We start from the raw sequence: 24,070 nt of genomic DNA, 5'->3' as shown, positions 1-24,070 counted from the left end.
GTTACTCCTGACTCAGGAATTGCCCCTGGCGGTGCTCTGGGCTCCATATCGGATGCCAGGGATAGAACCCAGGTCCGACCATGTGCATAGCGAAAGCCTGTTTTGCTGTGTTCTGGCCCCTCCATGTGAACTTTAATTCAGATGGATAGAATCTGGCTTTGTGAGGTTTAATATGGAGGGATTTGGAGTAAGGTATTAGCCGTCTTTGCTTAAAGCACTTTCCTTAAAGTAATGTGGAGGAATGTAACTAGCATTTGGCCAGCGGGTTGGCTCCTGTGCTCTCTCTTTTCTTTTTCTCTTCTCTTCTTTTCTTTTTCTCTTTTCTTTTCTCATCTCCTTTTCCTTAACTTCTTCCTCGTTTCCCTCCCTCCCTCCCTCCCTTCCTTCCTTCCTTCCTTCCTTCCTTCCTTCCTTCCTTCCTCTTTTTTTGGGTCCCCCACTGGTACTCAGGGCTTACCTCTGCACTCAGTGATCGTTCACTCCTAGCAGTGCTCAGGACATCGTATGGAACGCTGGGAATCGAACCTGGGTCAACCCTATGTGAGGCAGACGCCCCACGACTGCACTTTAACTGCAGCTTCCTAGGGCCCACTTTCTTTGGCGTTTTTCTGCATAGGAGAGTAATAGATTTCATCTTGGGGCCACCCCTGGCAGTGCTCTGGGGCTCTTCCCCAGCTCAGTTTGGGGTGGGTGGGACTCTAACCAGGACCCCCTCAGGCAGAGCACAAACTGCTCAGCCCTGCATGCTGTCTCCACTTCCAGAGGAACAGATTTATCAGAAGGTTTTTTTTTTTTTAGGCACTAATTTTAGCAAACTAAGAGCAGGGCTGAGGGTATGATAAATTTATGTATTTAACTTAGGTTGACTAGGAAGACATTTCACTGTCCTTGCAGTGAAAGATTTACAGAGAGAACTAGCTCCTTGGCTCTCAGGCCACGCTCCCTTCTTGTTGGTGGACGCCAGGGTGGTCGGTGTGTCGGTCAGAGAGTGCTTTTGGGAATTTCAGCAGCGTCAGGCAGGAGGCAAAATGAGTTTGAGTCAAGAGAGTGTTTTGCCCCGTCTGATGAGGGTTGCCGAGTGGCATTGCGTATGGCGGCGTCGCATGATGGGAGAAGGGAAAGCAAGGGGCGAGCATGGCGGCGGTCAGGAGGAGGAAACAGAAGAAAGGGAGTTTCTTCCTGTGCAGCGTGGTGGCTCGTCGTTGTTGGGAAATTCGCGTATTCTGGAAATGGCTCTTACTTTCTGGGGGAGGGGGGGGCTTGCATCTGGGCTCCGGGCACTCTTGGCGGTGCTTGAGATGGAACCGGGTCGGCCTTGAGCAGGGAAGCGCCTCGCTCTGCCCTCATGTATGGAGGCGGTGTCAGGCTTTATAGGGCTTTTGCCCTGTGCCAGTTGGTTAGGGAACAGTGAGAACATAGAGCGGACACGGTCAGAGTCCACATGTCGCAGCGTATGTCGCGCTAACAGTGTTTACTCTGTGCCAGATACTCAGCACCTCGCTGTCTCACGGAATTCTCACTGCAGTGAAGCGATAGCACTGCCCTGCAGAGGAAAGATCCAGGCACCAAATGCGTAATGTGCTGCACTCACGTGAATCCTAGTGCGGCGACTGGGAATTCAGCCCAGGTGCTGGTTTGGGAAATGCCCGCATTTTGGGCAAAGCCCCCTTGGCTGTCGTGCAGCTCCTTCCACAGAGGTGGCTGTCGACGTCAGGCGTTGTGGGCTTCGAGGGTTAGACTAGCTTGTCAGGCGCTCCCCTGGACGCACTGTGCCCAGTAAGGCATGCCTCCCTCCGCCTTCCTTCCTTCATCAGATAGTTGGCCCCTTGAGATGTGAGCAGTTCGTTGGGGCAGAAGGCAGAGGAGGAGAATTCCACGTAAAGATGCCACCCTCACAGAGGAACAGCAGCAGGAAATCGGAGACAGCTTGCCAAGACTGTGTGTGTGAGGAACAGGCCGGTAAGTTGGCAAGGACAGGTGGCTGCTCAGGCCGGAGAGGGGGCACGGAGGTAATCCACTTTCTTGCCTTGCGCACAGTCGATTCTAGTCCCAGCCTGACACCCCACTGGTTCCCTGAGCACCGCCAGGAGTGATCCCTGAGTACAGGAACAGCCCCCGAGCAGTGCAGGATGTGCTCCCCCCAAGAAACAGATATATATGAGTACAGGTTCTGGGGACCCTGCGTGTCTTGTATGGGGTTTGAACATGCGTGTTGGAAGAATACTTCCACGGGTTTAAACCTGGAACAGCAATCAGTGAGAGGAGGGGAAGCCTGGGATTCAGAATAGTTTTTAATTATCGGAGAGGAGGTGAGATGGGTTGGTGGTGGCATTGTAGTGATGGCGGGGGATGGTAGTGATGGGGATGGTAGTGAAGATGGGGAGTAGTAGTGATGGGATGGTAGGGATGGGGGATGGTAGGGATGGGGGATGGCAGTGATCGGGGATGCTAGTGATGATGGGGATGGTGAGAAATGTTTTTTTGGGGGGGAGGGAGTATACTAGGCAATGATCAGAGGTTACTTCTGTCTCTACACCCAGGAATCACTCCTGGTGGGCTTGGGGACATGTGGGATGCCAGGGATTGCTTCCGGGTTAGCCACGTGCAAGGCAAGTACTGTGCCCGTTGTACTATGTCTCTGATTCCCCAAACCTGAGAAATGTTGGCATTGGCAGTAGGGACTGCTGTGAGTATGGGCTGAAGACAGATATATTTGGAATCTAGTGATGTTACTAACAACAACAACAACAAAAAAGCAATGAAGAGCAGGTTTCGGTGGGAGGGAATTTATTTCTTTTATTTACTTATTTTTGATTTCATTTTCTAATTGCATCACCGTGAGATGCACAGTTACAAACTTGTTCACGACTGGGTTTCGGCTCACAGTTCCAACACTGGCCCCCTCCCTGATGTGCATTTCTTGGCACCCTCGTCCCCAGTCTCCCTCCTCCAGCCCTCTTCCACCCCCCCACTTTGCTCTCCTCTTGCGTGCTCGCTCTCTCTCTCTCCTTTTGGGCATTACGGTTGGCAGTGCAGGTACTGAAAGGTGCACACGTCTATCCCTTCTCCTCCCTTCAGGCGTGCAGTTCTTGTCCAGAGCGATCATTTCCAACTCGCACTGTCACAGTGGTGCCTACTCTGTCCTAACCGTCCTCACCCACCCCCTCCCCAGCCCCCCACCATTTGTGGCAAGCGTCCAGCCTGGGCCAGTCCTCCTGGTCCTTGTTTCTACTGGCCTTGGGTGTCAGTCTCATACCCTGTGGGTGGGAGGGAACTTCAAGGGAGAATTTGTGATGGCGATTTGAGTTTCGATTTTCTTTCTGCTTTATGTGTGTTTTGGGCTCCGAGAGGTGCCCGGCGTTGGTGCAGGGCCGCAGCTGACACTGGAGCACCTCCCATGAGCTGTTGGGATGTTTGAGGCTCTTTCTCGATTCGGTGTGCTGGGGCTGGGAGCCAGGTGTCACATGGGAGCCTTGCTCTGGGCACCTCAGCCACGTCCCCAGGGCTTTGGGAATGTGAACCGGGAACTTGGTAAACTCCGAGAAAAGAGCCCAAACCCCAGTGTCCTCTAGTATGAGGACACCCGCGCCCCACGCCAGCGGCTCACACTTCCTTGCCTTTTTTTGGGGGGGGGGTCACACCCGGTGATACTCAGAGGTTACTCCTGGCTCTGCACTCAGTCACACCTGGCAGAGCTCGGGGGACCGTGCGGGATGCCGGGGATCAAACATGGGTCGGCCGCATGCAACGCAAATGCCCTACCCTTTTCCTTGCGGCTTAATCAGCACAAATCGCAGCGCATGCGTCCTCGTGTTCGTGGGCTGAACATAGGCTTTGCATTCTGGAGACCCGGATTCCATCTCAGGCCTCGTGGCCTCCCGAGAGAGTCGCTCCAGAGCATTGCTGGGCCGTGTGTGGCCCCTAGCGGAAACACCACAGCAGCGAGGGGGCAGAAGCCCAAGCGCTGACATGGAGGGAACCCGCAGGCCCGAAACGCCCCTGAAATGCCTTTCTTGGTCTCACATACTTTGTCCTCCCAGAACAGCCTGAGCTGGGAACCTGGTCACCCCCAGACTTACCACTGCAAAAGAGCGTCAAGATTCTCGCAATCGGAGCTTTGAAAGATGCTGAGATTTGTTTGTTTATTCTTTCATTTTTATTTATTTTTTTTAGGGGGGCACACTTGGCGGTGATCAGGGCTTCTGACTCTGTGCTCGTGGCACCATAATTGGTGCTGGGGAAGCTGGGGCTCTGTTGTATGCCAGGCAAGTGCCCTAATTCCTGTACCATCTCTCCAGATCCCACATTAACTACTGCTAGTAACTCTGGAAATACTAATGCCTTTCTACATTTTTGGGGGCTGTTGCTGGCAGTACCTCGCACTTATCCCTGGCTCTGTGCTCAGGGGTCACTCCTCGTAGTGCTCCAGGGGGACTGTATGTGGTGATGGGGATCAAAACCAGACCCCCTGCATGCTAGGCCAGTGCCTTAACCCAGAACCCCAGTTTTAACCACGAGATGATAGCTCTGTACCTGTTTGCATCTGATCCTGCAGAGCACTTTCAGGGAAGGGCTGGGACTTGGAAGGAGGGTTGGGCCACACCCTGCAGTGCTCAGGGGCTGTTCCTGGCGTTGTTGTGCTCAGGAGAGACGCCTGATGGTGCCGGATATTCGGACCGGGCCTTTTTTTTTTTTTGTTTCCCTGCTTTCTGGGCCACACCCAGTGATGCTCAGGGGTTGCTCCTGGTTCTGCACTCAGGAATTACTCCTGGTGGTGCTTGGAGGACCAGATGGGATGCTGGGGCTTGAACCTGGGTCGGCCATGTGCTGGGCAAATGCCCTACCTGGTGTACTATGTCTCTGGCCCTCGAACCAGGCTTTTGACCTCCGTAGTCACATGCAGTCCAAGTGCCTTACCTGCCTTACCTCCTGTTCTCTCTCCAGCCCCTACCTGACTCCCGGGTGTGTCTCACCATTTCCCCTCCAGCTGAGCTAATGTCAGCAAATGTAGCACATTAAATGCTTGTGTTGGGGGGAAAGCAGTTGTGTGGAGGCCCAGGGCCAGATTTTCATGATAACGGCAGCTTGGGGCCCCAGCGATGATAGTGCTGCAGGTGGGCCCGATCCCCGCCATCCCGTAGGGTCCCCCGAGCCCGGCCAGGAGTGATCCCTGAGAGCAGTGGCTGGGTGTGGCCCCCAAGCAAAATACAACAACAAGATAAAAGGCAGCCGGCCTCCCTAGATTGCTGGGTAGGGGAGCGACAGGCGCCCGCGGTGCCCGGCCTGGCTGGCCTCTGCCATTCAGGTGGAACTCGTTCCACTGTAGCTGAAAAGCGTGAGTGTCGGAGGGAATCCCGGAGCCCCAGAACACGGGTGCCACTTTGCTAGGTGACTTTGCATAAAGCACTCGTCTTCCGATTCGTTTCCTCCTTTGTGAAATGGGGAAGCTGGAATTTTCCAGTTGAAGAAACCGATTGCTGATTCCTCACACAGTGTTGCTTCCCCTTTACTAACGTGAATACGGCAGCGCCGGTCCTGAGTCCCGTGAATAACCACACTCAGTTTATACTCTTCACTAGCGAGGCTTTGCAGAAGATCCGGGATCAGGCAGGGGAAAGCAGGCAGGGTGCTTGATGCGCCAACTCAGGTTTGGTCTTTGGCACTGCATGTGGTCTTCCGAGCCCCTCCGGGAGTGACCCCTGAGCACATGAGCCAGGAGGAAGCCCTGAGCACCACCAGGAGTGGCGCAATTATTTTTTTTTCAGAGAGAAGAAACGTGTCCTTTATTTGTTTTATTTTTGTTTTGGGGAAACACCTGGCGGTGCTCAGGGCTTCCTCCTGGCTTTGTACTCAGGGATCACTCCTGCAGTGCTCGGGATCTTGTGGGACACTGGGGATGGAACTGGGTCGGCTGTGTGCAAGATCTGCTAATTATGGTTCTGGCCCCAAGAAAAATATGTCTCTTAAAAAATTATTCTCTTTGAGGAACATTTTAGCACAGCGGTAGGGCGTTTGCCTTGCACGCGGCCGACCCAGCCGACCCAGGTTTAATTCCTCCGCCCCTCTCGGAGAGCCCGGCAAGCTCCCGAGAGTCTCTCGCCCGCACGGCAGAGCCTGGCAAGCTCCCTGTGTCGTATTTCATGTGCCAAACACAGTAACAACAAGTCTCACGATGGAGGCCTTACTTAGCCCGCTCGAGCAAATCGATGAACAACCAGAGGACAGTGGACAGTGGATGGCTGACTGATAAGATTGCATTGTTTTTCTTGTGAAGCAAAATTGGTTTTATTGCAGGGAGTTTAGAGAGATGTGAGGGAGAGAGAGAGAAAGAGCGTCCAAGAGGGAACACAGCTTCTCCGTGTGGAACACAGCTTATTTCTTTGCACACCGAGAGGCACACCCAGCAGTGCTCGCACCCTCTTCCCCTCCGGGCCGCTCCCGAAGGAGCCGGCCTCCTAGTCTGGGGTTCAGGCCCAGGGGTGCTGAGCCAGAGCCATACCTAGTGGGCCGCAGGGGCCCTGTGGGGACGCGCTCACCTGGTCATGTTAATGTGTTCTATGCCTTAATCGGTGTCCCTGACCCTACATACGATTAAAAAACCCAAAAAAGCTAAACACATAGTTTCTCCTTTTGCTGATACGTGGGAACGAATAGGCCGTAGTGTTTGTGGCTTTGTGGATGGGTTTTTTTTCACAGGGGACCCTGCCAAGCAGTGCTAGGCAGTCGGTGATGGCGGGAGGAGGGGAGGTTGAGGGCTGACAGTCACCGCCCGGGCTGCTGACGGGGCTGCCAGGGCTTACAGCATGCCTCGCACTTCCCCTGGGTCCTGGGACTTCCCCTGCGAAGTCATGATTACTGTTGAGATGGACTCTGGTCTCTGTTTAAAGCTTTCATGTTTTGGGGGGACGGGGGTGGTGGTGGTTTGGGGCCACAGCTGGAGGTACTCAGGGGTTACTCCAGGGTCTTTGCTCAGCAGTGGCCCTCGGCCTGCTCGGGGGACCAAATGTGGTGCCGGTGTGCCTCGCCTTAGCCCTGCTCTGGCTCGGACGTTATTTCAGTGAGCCCAGAGCTCTTGGTGTTCGACTTTGGGAAGTCGGTCGTTTCACTCTCAAATCAGGTGCCAGGAGGAGCGTGAGGAATAGTGCCGGCCCGGATATTTTCAGCGCCTCTGTGCCCAGGCTGTGTTGGCACCTTCAAGGCCCAGAATCTCACAGGTGTTAGGTGAAGGCGGTCAGCTTCTAGGTTATCCTGCTCCTAGAAACCCGAACTGCGGGCTGTAAGCCGCGCTGCTCTCTCTTGGGTCCAGGGTCAGGGAACCAACTGGGAGGCCCCCAGGGCCGGTTGGGCCCAGTGCTTGCAGCTGTCTTTATTTATTTATTTCCCTTTTGGGTCATACCCGGCAATGCACAGGGGTTGCTCCTGGCTCTGCACTCAGGAATCACCCCTGGCGGTGCTCAGGGGACCATATGGGATGCTGGGAACCGAACCCGGGTTGGCCACGTGCAAGGCAAACGCCCTACCCGCTGTGCTATCGCTCCAGCCCCTTGGAGCTGTTTTTAACCCTCTGCGGCCGCTGGGTCATCTTTGTGTCTGTGGCAGAACTCTCCACCCAAGGCTTCACCCATTCAGTTCTGAGCAAGCAGGACTTTGTGAGTCAAATCAAGCACATAGAAAAGGGGAGGTCAAATGTGATGAACTTCAGTGTGATCTAGATTTAACTTTAGTCATTTGGTTTTACTTTCTTTTGGCTGTGGTTTTTTTTTTTTTTCCACCATCATTAAGAAAATTTCCCCCTTCACTTCTGTAAGCTGCTTTTGTATCTGGGCTCACACATGTCGGAGTGGAAATGGTTTTATTCCTGAGTTCATGGGTTCAGCTGGGGTTTCATGACAGCTCTTTACACACACACATGCCCATGCACACACACACACACACACACACACACACACACACATATATATTTTTTCTTTTTGCCACATCTTGTACTGTTCAGGGTCTACTCCCTATTCTGTGGTCAGTGCTCAGGGGACCGTGTGTGGTGCCAGGGATTGCACTGGGGTCCCGGCCACCACAGCCATGCGTAAGCCTTCATCTCCCTTCTTGTTCTGCAGCCCCCAGCGGGACTTGTGCTGGGAACCTTCCTTCTCTCTCTCAACTAAGAGGTGTGTTGGGATAGGCTCCTGACGGAGAACCGCGGTGCCCGCAGAGCGCGTACTGCCTGCGGACGCTGGGATAGGGCTTGGCTGTTAATCGCCGTCTCCATTTCCTGGGGCCTCGGAAAGACCATGCAGCTTGCCTCAGTTGGTAGCTTTGTGAGGCCTGAAAGAGGGCAGCGCTACTTGAGGAAGTCCACCCTTCGTTACATTTAGGACCTAGAAGTCACCAAACACCCCACCGGCAGCTCTCCTTAGAACCAGGAGTCGCCCCCGGCACCACCGGGCGTGGCCTAAGCCCAGAAGCACAAACACAGCCGCGGACCGGGAGAGGCCGGGCCGGGCCGGGGCTGCGGGTCGGCGCTTCCAGCTGGCAGCATCAGCCCTCCCCGCGCCCGGGCGCTGCCATTGGGCCACCGAGGGCAGCGGGCGCCTTGTGGCCTCCAGGCCGTGAGTCACAGGACTGCCGTTTCCTTGAGGCTGATTACTGGTTTCCCGTCCCATCCCCGTGGCCAGGAGCTCAGCAGGGCCCTAGGGTTCAAAGGCAAGGCCGGACCCCGGCCAGAACCCCCCATTTTGACATTTCGGCCTCGCTACCAGCTACCGAGCCTGCTGCAGTTGGGGCGCTGAGTGCGTGTATGTGACTGTGTGAGCATGTATGAGCGTGTGTGTGTGTGTGTGATTTGTGTGACTGTGTGTGACTGTGTGCATGTGTGAGCAGGAGGGACAGGAGCCGGCTGGGCTGGGGCTTAGGGAGTTGTAGAGGAATACGGTGTGTGTGTGTGTGTGTAAGGTGCCAGCCTTGCACAAGGCTAACCTTGGTTTCTCCGCCTGCACTGTACATGCTTCCTGAGCAGAGAGCCAGAGGAGCTCTGTGTCCACCAGGTGAAGCCCCCCCAGCCCCCCCCGCCCCTGTAAAGAGGGATGGCAGAGGGCAGGGCAGTGGCCACCTTGGGGATGGGGTGTGCCCTCAGTGACTGTCCTGATCGCAGCCCGGCTGTGCTGGGGGACTGCCCGGTGTGGCGGGGGGCATGGGATGGGGTCAGCTGCCCGTGCGGCCTGTGCTGTCTGGGTGGCCCCCTGCCCCGCTATTTCGGCGGCACGTTTCAGCCCGGAACTCAGGGCATCTTCTTGCACCACATCCTGGTCTTTGGGGTGCTCAGGAATCACGCCCCAGCGGAAGGGGCCGTGTGGGTGCGGGTGGATGGCAAGCTCTGCCCCAACACACACGCGCACGTGACCCTGGGCCCCTGCCCCTTCCCAGGACCACGAGGGCTGGCCTGCACCAATCCTTTTTTTTTTTTTTTTTTTAGTGAAACACCATGAGGTACAGTTGTAGACTTACAAACTTTCGTGCTTGGGTTTCAGTTATACAATGATCGAGCACCCATCCCTCCACCAGCGCCCATTCAACACTGCTGATCCCAGTATCCCTCCCCCCGTCCCACCCTGCTTCTGTGGCAGGGCATTCCCTTTTGCTCAGTCTTTCCTTCAGGGTCTTGTAGTTTGCAATAGAGGTATTGAGTGGCCATCGTGTTCGGTCTTTCAGCATGCATCTCACATCCCGAGCGAGTCCTCCAAACATCTTTTACTTGGTGTTCCCTTCTCTATCTGAACTGCCTTTTCCCCCAGCATGTGCTGCTGGCTTCCAAGCCGTGGAGCAGATCTCCTGGTACTTAAGTATTCTTGGGTGTTCCACTCCCATCCTGTTACTTTATATTCCCCAGATGAGTGCAGTTTTTCTATATCTGTCCCTCTCTTTCTGGCTCATTTCACTTCGCTTGATACTTTCCATGTAGAACCACTTGTATGTAAATTTCATGACTTCATCTTTTCTAACAGCTGCATAGTATTCCATTGTGTAGATGTGCCAAAGTTTCCTTAACTGGTCATCTGTTCTCGGGCACTCGGGTTTTTTCCAAATTTTGGCTGTTGTGAACAGTGGCCCGCACCAATCTTGATGGCCTTCGCTCGTTTATCCTGGACGAGGTTGCTCTAAGGGTCAGAGGAAAGATATTCTGGGCCAGGTGCTTAATGGGGCACGGGGCAGCAGGTTCGGTTCTGTTGCCCGGCCGGTGCTGGTGGTGAGCGCCAAGTGAAGCAGTCTGCCAACAAAACTTCTCGTGCGGTGGATTCAGCCTCTGAGAAGCCAGAGTTTTCTTTTTTTGCTTTTTGGGTCATACCCGGTGATGCTCAGGGGTTCCTCCTGGCTCTGTACTCAGGAATTACTCCTGGCAGTGCTCAGGGGACCCTATGGGATGCCATGAATCAAATCCGGGTTGACTGCATGCAAGGCAAACGCCCTCCCCGCTGTGCTATCGCTCTGCCCTCAAAGCCAGAATTTTCTGCCAGTTCCCTAAATGCTGGCTCAGCTCCTGCTCCCGGAGCAAGCCACTTTATTGTTGATTGTCTTTGCATTGTGTGTGTGTGGGGGTGTGTGTGTGGTGCTCCTGGTGGCAGCCTCTCGCCCTGTAGATAGCAGTGGCATTTGAGAGAATTGTGGAGATTTTGTTAGCCATTGTTTCTATGAGGCGGGGGTGGGGTGCCCACACCAGACAGCACTCGGGGCTCCCCACTGCCTCTGCGCACAGGGGTCTGTCCTGGGACCCTTGGTGGGGGTGGGGACTGAGCCCGGGTCCCTGCCGGCCTGTCTCCGGCCCTCCCGTCAGCATTCGTGTCTCTGTCTTCAATGGGTAGCGCTCCCCACTCTGACTTAGGGGATCTGAGGGTCACCGGCCATGCCACACAGCACTCTGTGGCTCAGAAGCGTTTTACAGGTGATCATAAAGATCCACTAGTGGACAAATGAAAACTGAAACGGGGTTGGAGAGGGCGCAGGAGGGTGAGAAGCTCAGCCTTTGCTCAGAGGAGGGGGCCTTGGCACTGCATGCTCACCCCCGCCCCCACCTCAGCCCAGAGCTGGGAGCAGATATGCTCCCCCAAACAAACAAAACAAAATAAAATGAGGATTTTCCCCCCTCCAGCCCCCCCCCCCCCCCAAATGACGGTAGCTTCAGGCGTGATAAGAATATTGCTGGTGTGGCAAAGATTAGACTAGTGGGTCAAGCGCTTGCCTTGGGTACCGGCCTGGGCGTGACCCCTGCATCCCACATCATCCCCTGAGACCCACCAGGGGTGACCCCTGAGTTCAGAGCTAAGAGTAACCCTAAGTACTTCTGGGGGAACCTCCCCCCCACCAAAAAAAGTTTTGTTGTTTCTCAGAAGTACCCTTTCCTCCTGCCACTCCGTGTCATACGTTCATCTCGGAAGTCAGATGGTGGATGATTTCTGTGATGAATGTTTCCTCACTTTTCTGGATTCCCACCTCCCTCTCTAAATGGGAATTTCTCCAGAATTCATTCATTCCTTCCTTCCTTCCTTCCTTCCTTCCTTCCTTCCTTCCTTTCTTCCTTCCTTCTTCCCTCCCTCCCTCCCTCCCTCCCTCCCTCCTTCCTCCCCTCTGTCCCTCCCTTTCTTCCTGTCTCCTTCCCTCCCCCCTCCTTCCCTGCTTCCTGTCCATGTGTGGTTGGGGTGCTCACATGCTTGGTGCTCTCAGGGGACACACAGGTCGTGGTGCTCAGGATGTGCTTCTCAGAGGCCGCTGTTGGGCTTTCAGAGGTTGGCGGGATTGAACCTGGGGCCCTTTCGTCTGATGCATGTACACTGCCAGGGGCTTCCAGTTCCCAAGGATCCATCTGTGGGTTCCCGTCACAGTGCCAGGATCAGACCCAGGTCCCTCCGCCTGCAGTGTGGCTCCTTTGGCCTGGAGCGGCCCCGGCCCATTAGTCATCACGGAGCATCTCCCGCTCTGCCTCACTTGCTGCATGAGGGCCCAGTGCCTGCCTCGTGGCTGAATCGCCCCCCGCGGAGAAGGGGGGCTGCGCTGCTGTTTCTGCAGGAGAGGGATGAGTTTGTGGATGACTAAATGTCGCGTAAGGGGGGCGGAGCCAGCTATAGTGCAGCGGGGAGGACGCTTGCCCTGCACGCAGCTGATCTGGGTTCGATTCCCCGGCATCCCATATGGTCCCCCGAGCCTGCCAGGGGTAATTCCCGAGTGCTGGGCCTTGAGGAACCCCTGAGCATTGCCGGGTGTGACCCAGAAAGCCAAAAGCAAAACAAAACTAAGTGTTGCATAAGAAACCTGTTTGTTAGCTTTTAAAATAAAAAAAAAATTGCTTGTTTTTCCTCCTTTGTTAGAAAAAGCAGCCACTATCTTGCTTTGGGGCCCCGAGCGATAGTACAGCAGGTAGGGCGTTTGCCTTGCTTGTGGCTGACCCAGGTTTGATTCCCAGCATCCATATGGTCCCCTGAGCACCGCCAGGAGGAATTCCTGAGTGCAGAGCCAGGAGGAACCCGAGCACCTGCAGAGGTCTCTGAGCACCCCACCCCCCCCCCCCCCACACACAGTAAATAGAATCTTGCTTTAATGGTAATACTAAAAGCAGGGTTGAGACTTGTTTTTAGTTTGGATGGCTTCATGGGAGAGAAATGATCTCACCAGCCTTTGGGTTCCCTGAAAAAGAACTATTATGCATATTAATTTTGCTAAAAAAGTTGACTTTTTTTGTTGTATCACTTTCATTTATGACAACCTTAAATATTCCTCTGGAAGTTAAAACCAGCATGTGCTATGGAAATTTTGCTATAGTATATTTTTACATGCTATTTCTTTTTAAAGTTGAATTAAATTTAAGTTTTTTCATAATAATTCATTACTTTCAGTGTTCCAGCATCGATCCCACCACCACTATTTTGAATTCTCCCACCACTACGCAAACCTGCCCCCAAAGCAAGTACTAAAAAAGCTATTTTGTATTGCTTGTTATGAAGAATAAGCTAAAAATGATCCAAAAAAGTTTCCTCAGAGGAAAGTGCCTGACGATTGTTTATCTCATTTTGGAGCCAGTAAGCCTTTGTATAAGAGATTACTAATATGTTATTACAGGTTGAGCCTTGTGCACCAATTTTTTTTTGATTGATACTCATTGTCTTCTGCATTACACCCCACCTAATGCTGTGTGCTGCTCTTGGTACATCAGTGGTGTAGACTGTGAGATGCTGCTCTAAGATTTTAAATAGGGTGATATAAAATTAACAGTCAGAATTAAGTTTTAACTGAATGGTGGCTTTGGGATGTGGAGGCATTTCGGCGGCGTGTTGGTCTGTCTCTTCCACGACGTATTTGTGAGTCTCTGGATCGTGGCCGTTAGTGAGCTTATATAACACCAGAGGCAGTTCGTGGGCGTGGCCACTGGCTCCTGAAGCACAGGGGGTTGAGGTGAGGTCGCCCATTCCCAACTCCGTGAGCCTGAAGATTTCGGTCACAAAACCCACATACCTGAGTGTTATAGTTGATGCATTTTCATGGTTGAGGCTCATCCTGAGCCTGTGGAGATTGGCCGTGAGCACGGCGGTGATCGAGTCCTGGAGGCTTTGGGCTGCTGGGGCTCTGTTGGGGCAAGCAGAGGGACTCGCCTGCCCCCCCCTCTGGGGTGCCCTGGATGAGACAGTGTGGTGCGGGCCGTGGAGGCGTCTCTGTGGTGTGTTGCTCTCTTTCCCTTCTGAGATTTATGAGCTTATTTGGCTGTTAATGAGCTTATATGGTGTTAGAGGCAGTTCTTGTTCCAGTTGTCAGTAATCTTAGAAGTCATGTTGCTCTTTAAGGAATACTGTTAAGACTGTCAATGCATTTGGAAAAGACTTATAAATATGTGTGTGTGCACATACATGTGTATGTGTGGTATATATGTGTTACGCTTGTGGGACAATGACCATATTGGGCTTTTTTTAAAAAAAATTTTTTTTTTTTACTTTTTGGGTCACACCCGGCGATGCTCAGGGGTTACTCCTGGCTTTGCACTCAGGAATCACTCCTGGCAGTGCTCGGGGCACCATATGGGATGCTGGGAATCGAACCTGGGATGGCCGCGTGCAAGGCAAACGCCCTACCTGCTGTGCTATTGCTCCAGCCCCAGACAATGAGCATATTTTAGTAAAAAAAAGCCTACTAGGTGAGATGTGATTTGGCTGTTATAAAACTTACAGGAGAGTAGTAAACTAGCTGATCACTTATTTATTTTGGTTACTATTTGAAACAGCACGCTGCTTTTGGTACATATTGTGGAATAAAATACATTTATGGGACAGAGCCAATTAAAATGATCATCCACTAAAAATGTTTGTAAATTAGGATAAACTCCCTGATTTTAGCAGGAGACTAGTTTGGTCCGGTTTTTGAGCGATCAGCAAAGTGCAGGACTGCAGCTTGAGAAACAAGCTGTAGGAATCTTCTAGGAGGCGTTTTCCTGCAGATGATCAGCCTTTTAATGAGAGTTACTTGGCACTGACCTCATTGGTGCCAGAATCTGAGTCATCATCAGGATTGAAAGTTATTTGGAAGGCAGTTTCCTGAAAATAGTAAACACTCAGCTAAATCGTGTTTCCATTCAAAAAATGAAGTTCTAGAGTATAAGTTTGAGGATGGTTATGGATGGGATTCTCAGAGACTTCAGCGTGTGGTTAGAAAGATTTCAACCGTGATGCTTGGGGAAGTTGTTCATTTTGTAATTACCAGACTGGCATTAGATGAGTAATTGGCATCTGTACTCTTAAGATAATCACGTGTGCTGGCCAGGATGCCCAAGTTCTCAAAATGAGGTCAAGAGAAAAGTCAACAAAATCTCGAACTCGGACTGGAGTGCCAGTTGTAGATAAGGCACTTGTCCTGCCTACAGCAGACCCAGGTTCAATCCCTGGCACCTCAAATAGTCCCCAAGCATTGCCAGTAGTGATCCTTGAGCACAGAGCCAGAAGGTAAGTACTGAGCACTGCTGGGTGTGATGAAAACAAAACGAAACAGAAAACCAAAACCCAACAATTAAAATCACAAACTGAATCTTTGAAAAGTTCAACACAGTCAACCTTGGGAAAAAGACTAGGGAAAAAGACTCAAATAAGTAAAAATCAGACATGAAAGCGAGAACACTATTACCCATTTCACAGAAATGAAAAGAATCATGACAGAATACAATAAACATTGATAAGCAAAACACTGGATAATCTAGATGAAATAGATTAAATTCTAGGACTATACAGCCGACCACGATAGAATCAGGAGGACATAGAGACTCTGAACAGACTGAATTAATAATAGAAAAAAAAATTTCCCCAGTCCCCCCCCCCCCAAAAAAAAGCAAAGAAAGCCCTGGATCAGTCACTTAATGGTGGAAATCTCCAGATATTTAATGGAGAAGACTTAACATCAGGTTTTTTTTGAGGGGTAGAGGAAAGTGGAGTTTAAAGTTCTGGGGTCACTCCCAGAACTCTCAGCCAGTTGGGGCAAATCTGGGGTCCGGGGGGGGGGTACTTCTAGGACCCTACCTGGAGATGTTCAGGGGCCATGTATTGCTGGGAATTGAGCTGGGGTGGACACTTGCAAGGACTGAACGTTTGCCCGTGTATAATTTCCCTGGGCACTGCCTCAGTCTTTCTCAAAATTGCCATCCATGGGGAAACACTTCCTAGCTCTTGTGAGGCTACCAGTACTCTGATACTAGTGCCAGTCAGACATACTTCAGACTGGATAAATATATATATATATATATTTTTTTGTGTGTGTGTGTGTGTGAGTGTGTGTGTGTGTGAGTGCTGGTGCAAAACTCCTCAACAAAGCTCAGGCAAATCGAATTCAGCAGCACGGGAATCGAAGGGGACTAGTTCCTACCCTATAAGAATGGCTCAAGATACAAGAAGTATTTGGTGGAATACATCATGTTATCAGCATAAAAGATAAACAGACCATTTCAACTGATGCAGAAAAGAAGATCCTTTAAGAAAAGGAGAGAGAGAGAGACAGAGACAGAGAGAGAGACAGAGAGACAGAGAAGTGTCTGCTATAAAGGCAGCCTGTGGAGGTGAGGGGGCAGCTGGGGACAGGGTGGTGGGAAATGTGCACTGGTGAAGGAGCGGGTGTTGGGACGTACGACCGGAACTCAGTCATGAACATCTTTGTAAATGTAGGTGTCACAGCCATTCAGTTGAAAAAATAAATTGAAAAAGAAAAAGAAACCCTTGTCCTCTCATGATGAAAACACCCAACAAACTAAAAATAGGAGAGCATCTCACAAAAACGCTAACACCAGAACTTGCTAGATGGTCGAAGGCTTTTCTTTAAAATAAGGAACAAGGCTGGGGTCAGAGTGATGGCACAGCGGGAGGGCGTTTGCCTTGCATGCAGCTCACCTGGATTTGGTCCCCACATCCCATATGGTCCTCTGAGCACCTCCAGGAGTAATTCCTGAGTGCAGAGCCAGGAGGAACCCCTGTGCATCGTTGAGTGTGACCCTAAAAGCAAAATAAATAAAGAAATAAATACATAAGTAAAATGAGGAACAAGGGTGCCAGTTTTTACCACTTCTCCTTTTTTTGTTGTCTGCTTGTTTTAGTTTATGGATCACACCCTGCAACGCTCAGGGGTTACGCCTTGCTCTACATTCAGGAATCACTCCTGGTGGGTTTGGGAGACCATATGGGAATTGAACCTGGGTCAGCCGTGTGCAAGGCAAGCACCTTACCCACTATCCTGCCCCTCTGGCCCCGCTTTTACCACTTCTCACCAGCTTAGTGCTGAGACAAGAAAAAGAATAAAAGCCATCCAGATTGGAAAGTGAGAAGCAAAATTTTCTGCGCAGTCAGCGTGGTCTTATATATACAGACTCTAAACCTTCAACAGAGTCCAGCTAAGAGCTTATAAATGAATTCAGCAAAGCTGTGAGACTCAAAATTAACACGCGGCCATCAGTTCTGTCTGTCTATAGATTTAGTACAATCCCTGGCAAAATCCCAGTGACATACTTGGCTAAAATAAAAAAATCTATCGTAAAACTCACTTGCAGTCTTCCAGGGACCTCAGTTGGACAAGGCCATGTTGACACAGAGACCAAAGTCGGGGCTTCAAAGTCTGGTGCACGTACTCTGCATGAGGCAGATCCAGGTTTGATCCCCAGCTTTGCATGGTCCTTCAAGTACTGCCAGGGAATGACCCCTGGGTTCAAAACTTGGAGTAGCCCCTGAGCGCTCCTGAATGTGATGCCCAAATGAAACAAAACAACATAAAAATTCCTTTTCTCCTAAGTGGCCCCCAAATTTGAAGTCTGCTATTTGAAACTTAACCACAAGGCTCTGTTAGTGCCCTACCGGCATGAAGATAGACACAGAGACTTGTGGAATAGAATTGGGGGCCCGGAAATACGTCTTTATTCCCAAGGACCGATTAATAGGGGAAAGGGCAGTTGCATGAAAAAGTAGCGTTGGAAATGCTGGAACCCACATGTCAAAGAACGAAGTCAGATGCTGCATAGAAAAAGAGATCGAATACGTGAAGACAAGAGTGAATACATAACCCGAAAGCAAAAACACAGGGGTGATTCTCTTGGCGGATCATGCCGTGGTTTCTTCCTTCTGTAATGCTAGAAGCACAGGCAACAAAAGGAAACAAAGTGGGTGTAAGAGAAATGAGAAGCATGCACATTTGCAGACACAGTGGAAAGGCCACTCAGCCTGGGAGGACACGTTTATAATAATCTGATGAGTGAAACGCAGGCAGAGCATGTGAAGGACTTTTATAATTCAGCATCAACAGTTGATTAAAGCAAGGGGGGCGGGCTTGAAGGGCTGTTTCTTGAATGTAGATGTGTGGATGACTAATAAGCATGCGTGGAGATGCTCAGTGTCACCGAGCGTTAGAGGAATGCAGATCAAAACCACCACGAGCTGCCACTTTACAGCCCTGAGAGCGACTGTCATCAAACGCAGAGAAAATAACATGTATTGGCAAGGATGCGAAGACAGTGGAACCCTTTGTGCTTTGCCAATGGGAATGTGAAATGGCTCATCTGGTGTGGAGAGCAGCACAGAATTCCTCCCAAAATCATGTGCTGGATCACCAGACCATCCTGCAGTCCCGTTTCTGGTACTCAAAGGAAGTGAAGGCAAAGCACAGGTTTAAATATATTTGGGGCTGTTCCCGGTGGTGCTCAGGAGTGACCCCTGGTGGCACTCAGGCGACCACTTACGGGTCCAGGGATTCCAGCCCGGGTCATAACTGTCACATGGCAAGGCAGGCGGTGAAGGCAGACGTGAGTTCCCACCGCCACAGTACTATTACTCACAGTGGCCAAAAGGTGGACACAGCCAAAGCATGCCCATCCCTGGAAGCATGGATGGAAGCTTTGGAATGGAATCTTCCTCAGCTTTGGAGAAGAAAACCTCTGAGACATCACCGTGAGGCCAGTGGCAAAGCCCTGTGCTGTGTGAAACACGGGCAAAGGCAGAGATGCCCCCAGACACAGCCAGAGCTCACACCCAGACACAGAGATCACACTCATAGTCAGATAATACTCGACAAGGTCAGAGATTAAACTCAGACACAGAGATCACACCCAGACACAGTCAGAGATCACACCCAGAGACATCATCCACAGACACAGTCAGAGACAAGGCTGAGCAGTCATCACGAGCAGTCATCACGTGGGCCGGGAGGAGGGAGGAGCAGAGCAGACGTGGGGAATTTGTCTTCATTGGAGACAGTTTCAGTTTGGGAAGATGGAAAAGTTCTCGAGGTGGCGGGGGGCAATAATGGCAGACACTGAGTGATGTTCACCTTAACTCTGAGCTTAACAACACTTGAGAAGGTTATTTGGGGGCCGGCAGATTGTAGAGGGGTAAAGCGCTTGTCTTGTACATGGCAGACCCGGGTTTGATTCCCGGGTCTCCTGAGCTCCGAGCTGGGAGCGAGCTCTGAGCACTGCAAGGTGAAGTTTGTCGTGCATTTTGCTTTTGTGAAGGGTTGGGAGGGTTTGGGCCACACCCGGCTCTCTACTCAGGGGTCACTCCTCATGGGGCGTGGGGGAATCTCAGGGGTGCCAGGGATCGGCCCTGGGTCAGCCACAGGCAGGACAGGCGCCCTCCCCCAGCCCCTGGACTCTCCCGCCAGCCCCCGTCTGCGTCTGACTGAGCCTCATCGCGGGGCCCAGGAGCCACAGGGTTTCAAAGCACCGTTCTGCGGCATTTCTTTGCTCACTAGGCATCGTTTCCTGATGTGACCACAATCTTGCCGCCGTACCTAAGAGAACTGGCCGTGATAAGAAAAAAAAGGCTACTTCTGGCTGTGTTCACTCAACCTCAGACTCCCCACCCCGTGTCACCGTGGGGGGCTTGTTTGTGTGGCGTGTTTCTTGGGGTGGAGGTTCTGTCTTGCTCTGTGCACACTCTCCGCCCTCCCACTTTCATCCAGTCTACTGTGTGCTTAGTTGGTTAATTCTCTTTAATTTTGTTTTGCTTTGTTTTGGGGTCACACCCTGCGGTGCTCAGGACTTACTCCTGGCTGTGCTCGGGGGCCATATGGGATGACCGGGATCGAACCCGGGGCAGCCGTGTGCAAGGCAAACACCCTCCCCGCTGTACTGTAGCTCGGCCCTCAGGCGATGTATTTGCTATGCCATGCAGTTCCTGTGGTTTGAAGTAAGGGCCGGAGTAGTATTTTATAGTTAGTGGCTACCTCTTGCGCCTTGTAAATATAACATATAAGAATAAATGAAATAAATGGACATATACACTCACGTTTATATTTAAAGAACTGTATACATTCTTTAAAGTTATAAAAGATTTATTGTTTGGGGGCCACACCTGATGGTGCTCAGGGGTTTTTCGTGGCTTTGTGCTCAGGGATCACTCCTGGCAGGGCTGGGGGGGCCCACTGGGGGTGCCAGGCATAGGACCGGGGCTGTCTGCATGCAACGCAAACACCCTCCCCGCCGCAGTATTGCTCTGCTCCCCCCACCCCAGTCATCAGACATTTTTAAGTGAAGGTACTTCTCAGGGCTTGCGGGTCCGGGCAGCATCTCCTGCAGCTCTACTGCTCCCCGATACTTGTGCCCCCCAAAAGAACAGGATGGTCCAAGCCAGCCTTGACTGAGAAGGTGGAGGCAGGCGCGAGAAGGCAGAGACCCCCTGGGGGCGGGGGCACCTCTGCCGTCTGCTTCGCCTGCTTTCAGGCTCCTGCCTTTCCTGGCCCCTCCCACTTTGGGGGTCTGGGGTCCTCGCCCTATCTGGCCCTTTTGCTGGCTCCCATGGCAGTGGATGAGGGCCTGGGGTTCTGATGTTCCAGCGTTGAATGATGGCGCCGAGCTCGTGTCCTCGGCGGCCTCGGCCAGGCCCCTGGCTGTGGTACAGGGAGAGGCCCGGCAGGGGCATCGGGAAACTCCAGCCCCAACCAGGGGCCCTCCGGCGTGGAGTCTCAGCCGGCCGTCGCTGTCACTCCCCTCTTTTCGCTGCCTCTGCCCCCTCCCAGTGCCTCTCTGGCTCACTCCAGCCCTGCGCTGGGGGACGGGCACTGCCGGTCGTGCTGGGCCAGGACGTTTGCAGCGTTGGCCGAGCTGGGGCCTGGCCGGCGCCCGGGCCGTGTGGGTTCCAGCGGATGGTTTCCCTGTGGGCAGAGGCAGGGCTGGGGGGCTCTGGAGAATGGCGGGCCCGGCACTCACCCCCGTCCCGCTTTTCTTGCAGGGTGTCTCGGCGACATGCTTCTGTCCCTCGGGATGCTCGTGCTGTCGGCCACGCAGGTGTACACCCTGCTCACCGTCCAGCTCTTCGCCTTCCTCAACCTCCTGCCCGTGGGGGCCGACATCCTTGCCGTGAGTCCGTCAGACCCAGCCCTGCCTCTCCCCTACCCCCGCCATCTCCCGGCTCCCCCACATCCTCGTACCCCAAGGGAGAGCCTGCCTCTCAGCTCTGTGCTCAGGGGCCTGATTTTCAGGGCTCGCCTGGGACTCTCTGTCTGCCACGTGCCCCGGGTTCTCCTCTTGTGCCCGTTGTAGCAGCGATCAGATGAGGCTTCCAAGGGCCTCGGCTGCCACGTCGACATTGTGGGTTCTGCCTCCTCATTTCTGTGCCCCTTCCCTGGCCCGTCCTCCTTCGCCCTCCCCTCGGGACCAAGTGAGACTTCCGACCCGGGGTCTTTTTTGCTTTTGGGAGACCACACCCCACCTGGTGCCCAGCATGGAGCTGCTCCTGGCCTTGTGTGTTATGGGTTTTCACACCGCAGGTGGTGTGGTGCTCCCCTGGGCAGCGGTGGGGGCCACTGGGACTCAGCATGCTGAGGATCAAACTCGGGGTCTTGCGCATGCAGGTCGTAGGTGCTCGAGGCGGATGCTGGTTCCTCGTGGACAGGCTGGGGGTCTCAGCGGCTGTGGCTGTGGGTCCCCCAGGGAGCTCTGATGGACTGAGGGGCTGCTGCTTTGAGCCCCAAGTCGTGAGGCCTGGACGGCAGGAACCCCTGAAATTTTCATCTCTGGTGACCACTACCAGGTCCACAGCAGTAAATGTTCCTTTCAGAATTATTATTTTGTTTTTTTGTTTTTTGGTCACACCCCAGCGGTGCCCAGGACTTACTCCTGGCTCTGGACTCACGTATCACTCTTCGTGCTGCTTGGGGGACCAGATGGGGTGCCGGGGGTCAAACCTGGGGCAGCTGTGTGCACGGTGACTGCCTGCCCAGCAGACCACGTGCTGGGCCCCCTGAGGTTTTCCATCTAGAAACGGGAGCTTTAGAATGGGTCGAGATCTCGTATCGCCCGCAGTGTTCTGAGAGCTCCCTGGTGACGGGGGAGGGGCCTGCTCTGAGCGGGTTTGCCCTCTGCCCATCTCCCAGGGTCCTCTGAGTCTGGGTCCCTTGGGAGGTGGCCGTGAGTGGCATGGGCAGAGGAGAGAAGGGGCCTTCGTGCGGATGTCAGGCACCAGCAGAGTTGCCGTAGGCCGTAGGCCTGTCCTGACCTCGGTGGACCGCGAGTTACGGACCATTTTGAGGGCTCAGCCTGGGGCTTGAGAGACCCTGGCCAGCCCACCAGAGCGAGCTCTCAGCATTTTGGAGTGATCTGTGAACCCCGGGGGCGGGTGCTGATGGCAGTGGCCGGGCCTGCTGTGTGGAAAGAGGCGTCGCAGCCGCCGTGTGGCGGGTTGCTGGTCTCTGGGCGGTGGGGTCCCAGACTGCCCTCCCCCATGTCCTCTGCCGCAGCATCACTCGCTGAGCTCAGTGACTAGCAGTGCCGCTTTGCCCCCACCCGTCATGTATCAGCACGTTTATGCTGAGGATGAGTGTGTCTCGGGTGAGGAAGGCTCTCGTTTGATTGCTGGATTTTTATTTTGGGGGCTGTGCCTGGTGTTGCTCAGGGCTTTCTCCGGCTCTGTGCTCGGGATCACTCCTGGCGGTGCTGGGGCTCATATGTGGAGCCTGGGATTGAACCCGGGTCGGCTGTGTGCAAGGCAGGTGCCCTCCCCACGGAACTGTCACCCCAGCCCCCAGACTGAATACTCTCAATATCGCAAACCACTCCCAGTTGTTCCTGCTGTTCTGTTTTAACAGCACCAAGAGCCCTTTTCTTTTCGTTCATTTTTTGGTAGAGGACTCGTTAGAAATTGCACACTCAGACTTTATCAGTTGGGAAAGGGAAAGTTGTTTAAAGATTGTAATACTTTCAGCTCTTTAATGCCTGCGTTTTATTGAGTTCAGTCCTTTCATTCCTCACTCCTAGATAAAATTGCTCAGAGGATATAAAAAGAAGACAGTGCTTTAAAATTATGACCTCGTGTTCCTTTTCCCCTGGGGGAAGGGTCTCTGCTTTGAGCCAGAAACCCTATAAACCTCTTCTATCAAATTAAACCCTTACCGAGATAATACAGTGGAAATTGTGCTGGAAAATAATCCGTGTGGCACATTTCTTGCTGGGGGAATTGTGCGTGTGAGAAACTTACCCAGTCGGTGGTGTGACGTTTCAGTTACCGCTTTTGTTCAGTAATAAGTATCAGACATTAGAATACAATTTCAGCAGATGTTAATATTCCTTGCCATTTCAGTGGTTGGGAATTTAGAAGTGATTTCTCAATAAGCTGTGAAAGTAAATTCAAACTATAGACATGATTTTTTAAATAATTGAGTAAAACTTTGGTTTTGCTGTTACATGTAAATTATAACATGGTTTGTTTTTAATTTTATATTTAGTTTAACTTTGAAAATGCATCTCAGACATTTGATGACCTTCCAGCCAGATTTGGTTACAGACTCCCTGCTGAAGGCTTAAAGGTAAGAAAGTAATCGTAGAGGTAAAGACAATACGTTTTATACAGTTTTTATTTCTCTTTGTTTAAGAAATGCAAACAGTCCTTAAATTTGTTATTAAATGACCCGTACGGATTCATTTGTACAGGGTTCAGATCATTTAAAAGGAATAAGAAGAAAGTGAAAATCACCTAGAATGGTACTATTCTGACTTGTTTGCTCTGCTCTGCACTTCGCGCTCCTGGCTGGGCTCTGGGAGCCATAGGGGTCCTGGGGATTGAACTGAGGCAGGTGCCCTACCCACTGTACTATTGCTCTGGCGCCTCCTTTGTATTTTTCTTTTCTTTTCTTCTTCTTCTTCTGTGTTTTTCTGATTTTTGGGTCACACCTAGCAATGCTCAGGGGTTACTTTACTTCTGAATCTGCACTCAGGAATTACTCCTGGCGGTGCTCAGGGGACCACATGGGTTGCTGGGAATTGAACCCGGGGCAGATGCCCTACCGGCTGTGCTATCGCTCTGGCCGTCCTTTCTGTTTCTTTTTGGGGCTCTGACCTCGTGTCCCACACAGACATGCCGGGCAGGTGCTCTGTTGCTGAGCCACATCCAGAGCCCCTATGCTGGCAGACCGTGGGAATCTTCCCATGAGAAACGAAAGAACAACGGTGTGTGTTTATGTTATCACCTGAAATCCTGAAAGACACCATCATGTGGCTTATTCCTGTTGTCATTAGTCATTGTTGATTATTTTCAACTTACTAAAAAATATTTTTAATCAAAAATATTTGTGGGAAGGCACCAGTGCTTGG

At 52.2% G+C, this 24,070-nt stretch overlaps 1 protein-coding gene across 2 annotated transcripts in view; it reads left to right on the top strand.

Annotated features, from left to right (window-relative positions):
• The window catches only part of RNF13 (ring finger protein 13), a 68,839-nt gene that overhangs the window by 2,376 nt on the left and 42,393 nt on the right, over positions 1 to 24,070 (top strand). For both annotated transcript variants that reach the window (XM_056121359.1, XM_056121358.1), the window contains 2 exons: positions 20,715 to 20,842; positions 23,206 to 23,286. In XM_056121359.1, coding sequence (XP_055977334.1) covers positions 20,729 to 20,842; positions 23,206 to 23,286 — 195 coding nt within the window. In that variant the 5' untranslated portion in view covers positions 20,715 to 20,728. Of the gene's footprint in view, positions 1 to 20,714; positions 20,843 to 23,205; positions 23,287 to 24,070 lie in introns of those variants that run through there.

The sequence above is a fragment of the Sorex fumeus genome, unplaced genomic scaffold, assembly GCF_029834395.1.
Source record: "Sorex fumeus unplaced genomic scaffold, SorFum_2.1 ptg000044l, whole genome shotgun sequence".
NCBI classification, from domain to species: Eukaryota; Metazoa; Chordata; class Mammalia; order Eulipotyphla; family Soricidae; genus Sorex; species Sorex fumeus.
This window is presented reverse-complemented; position numbering and strand designations above follow the sequence as displayed.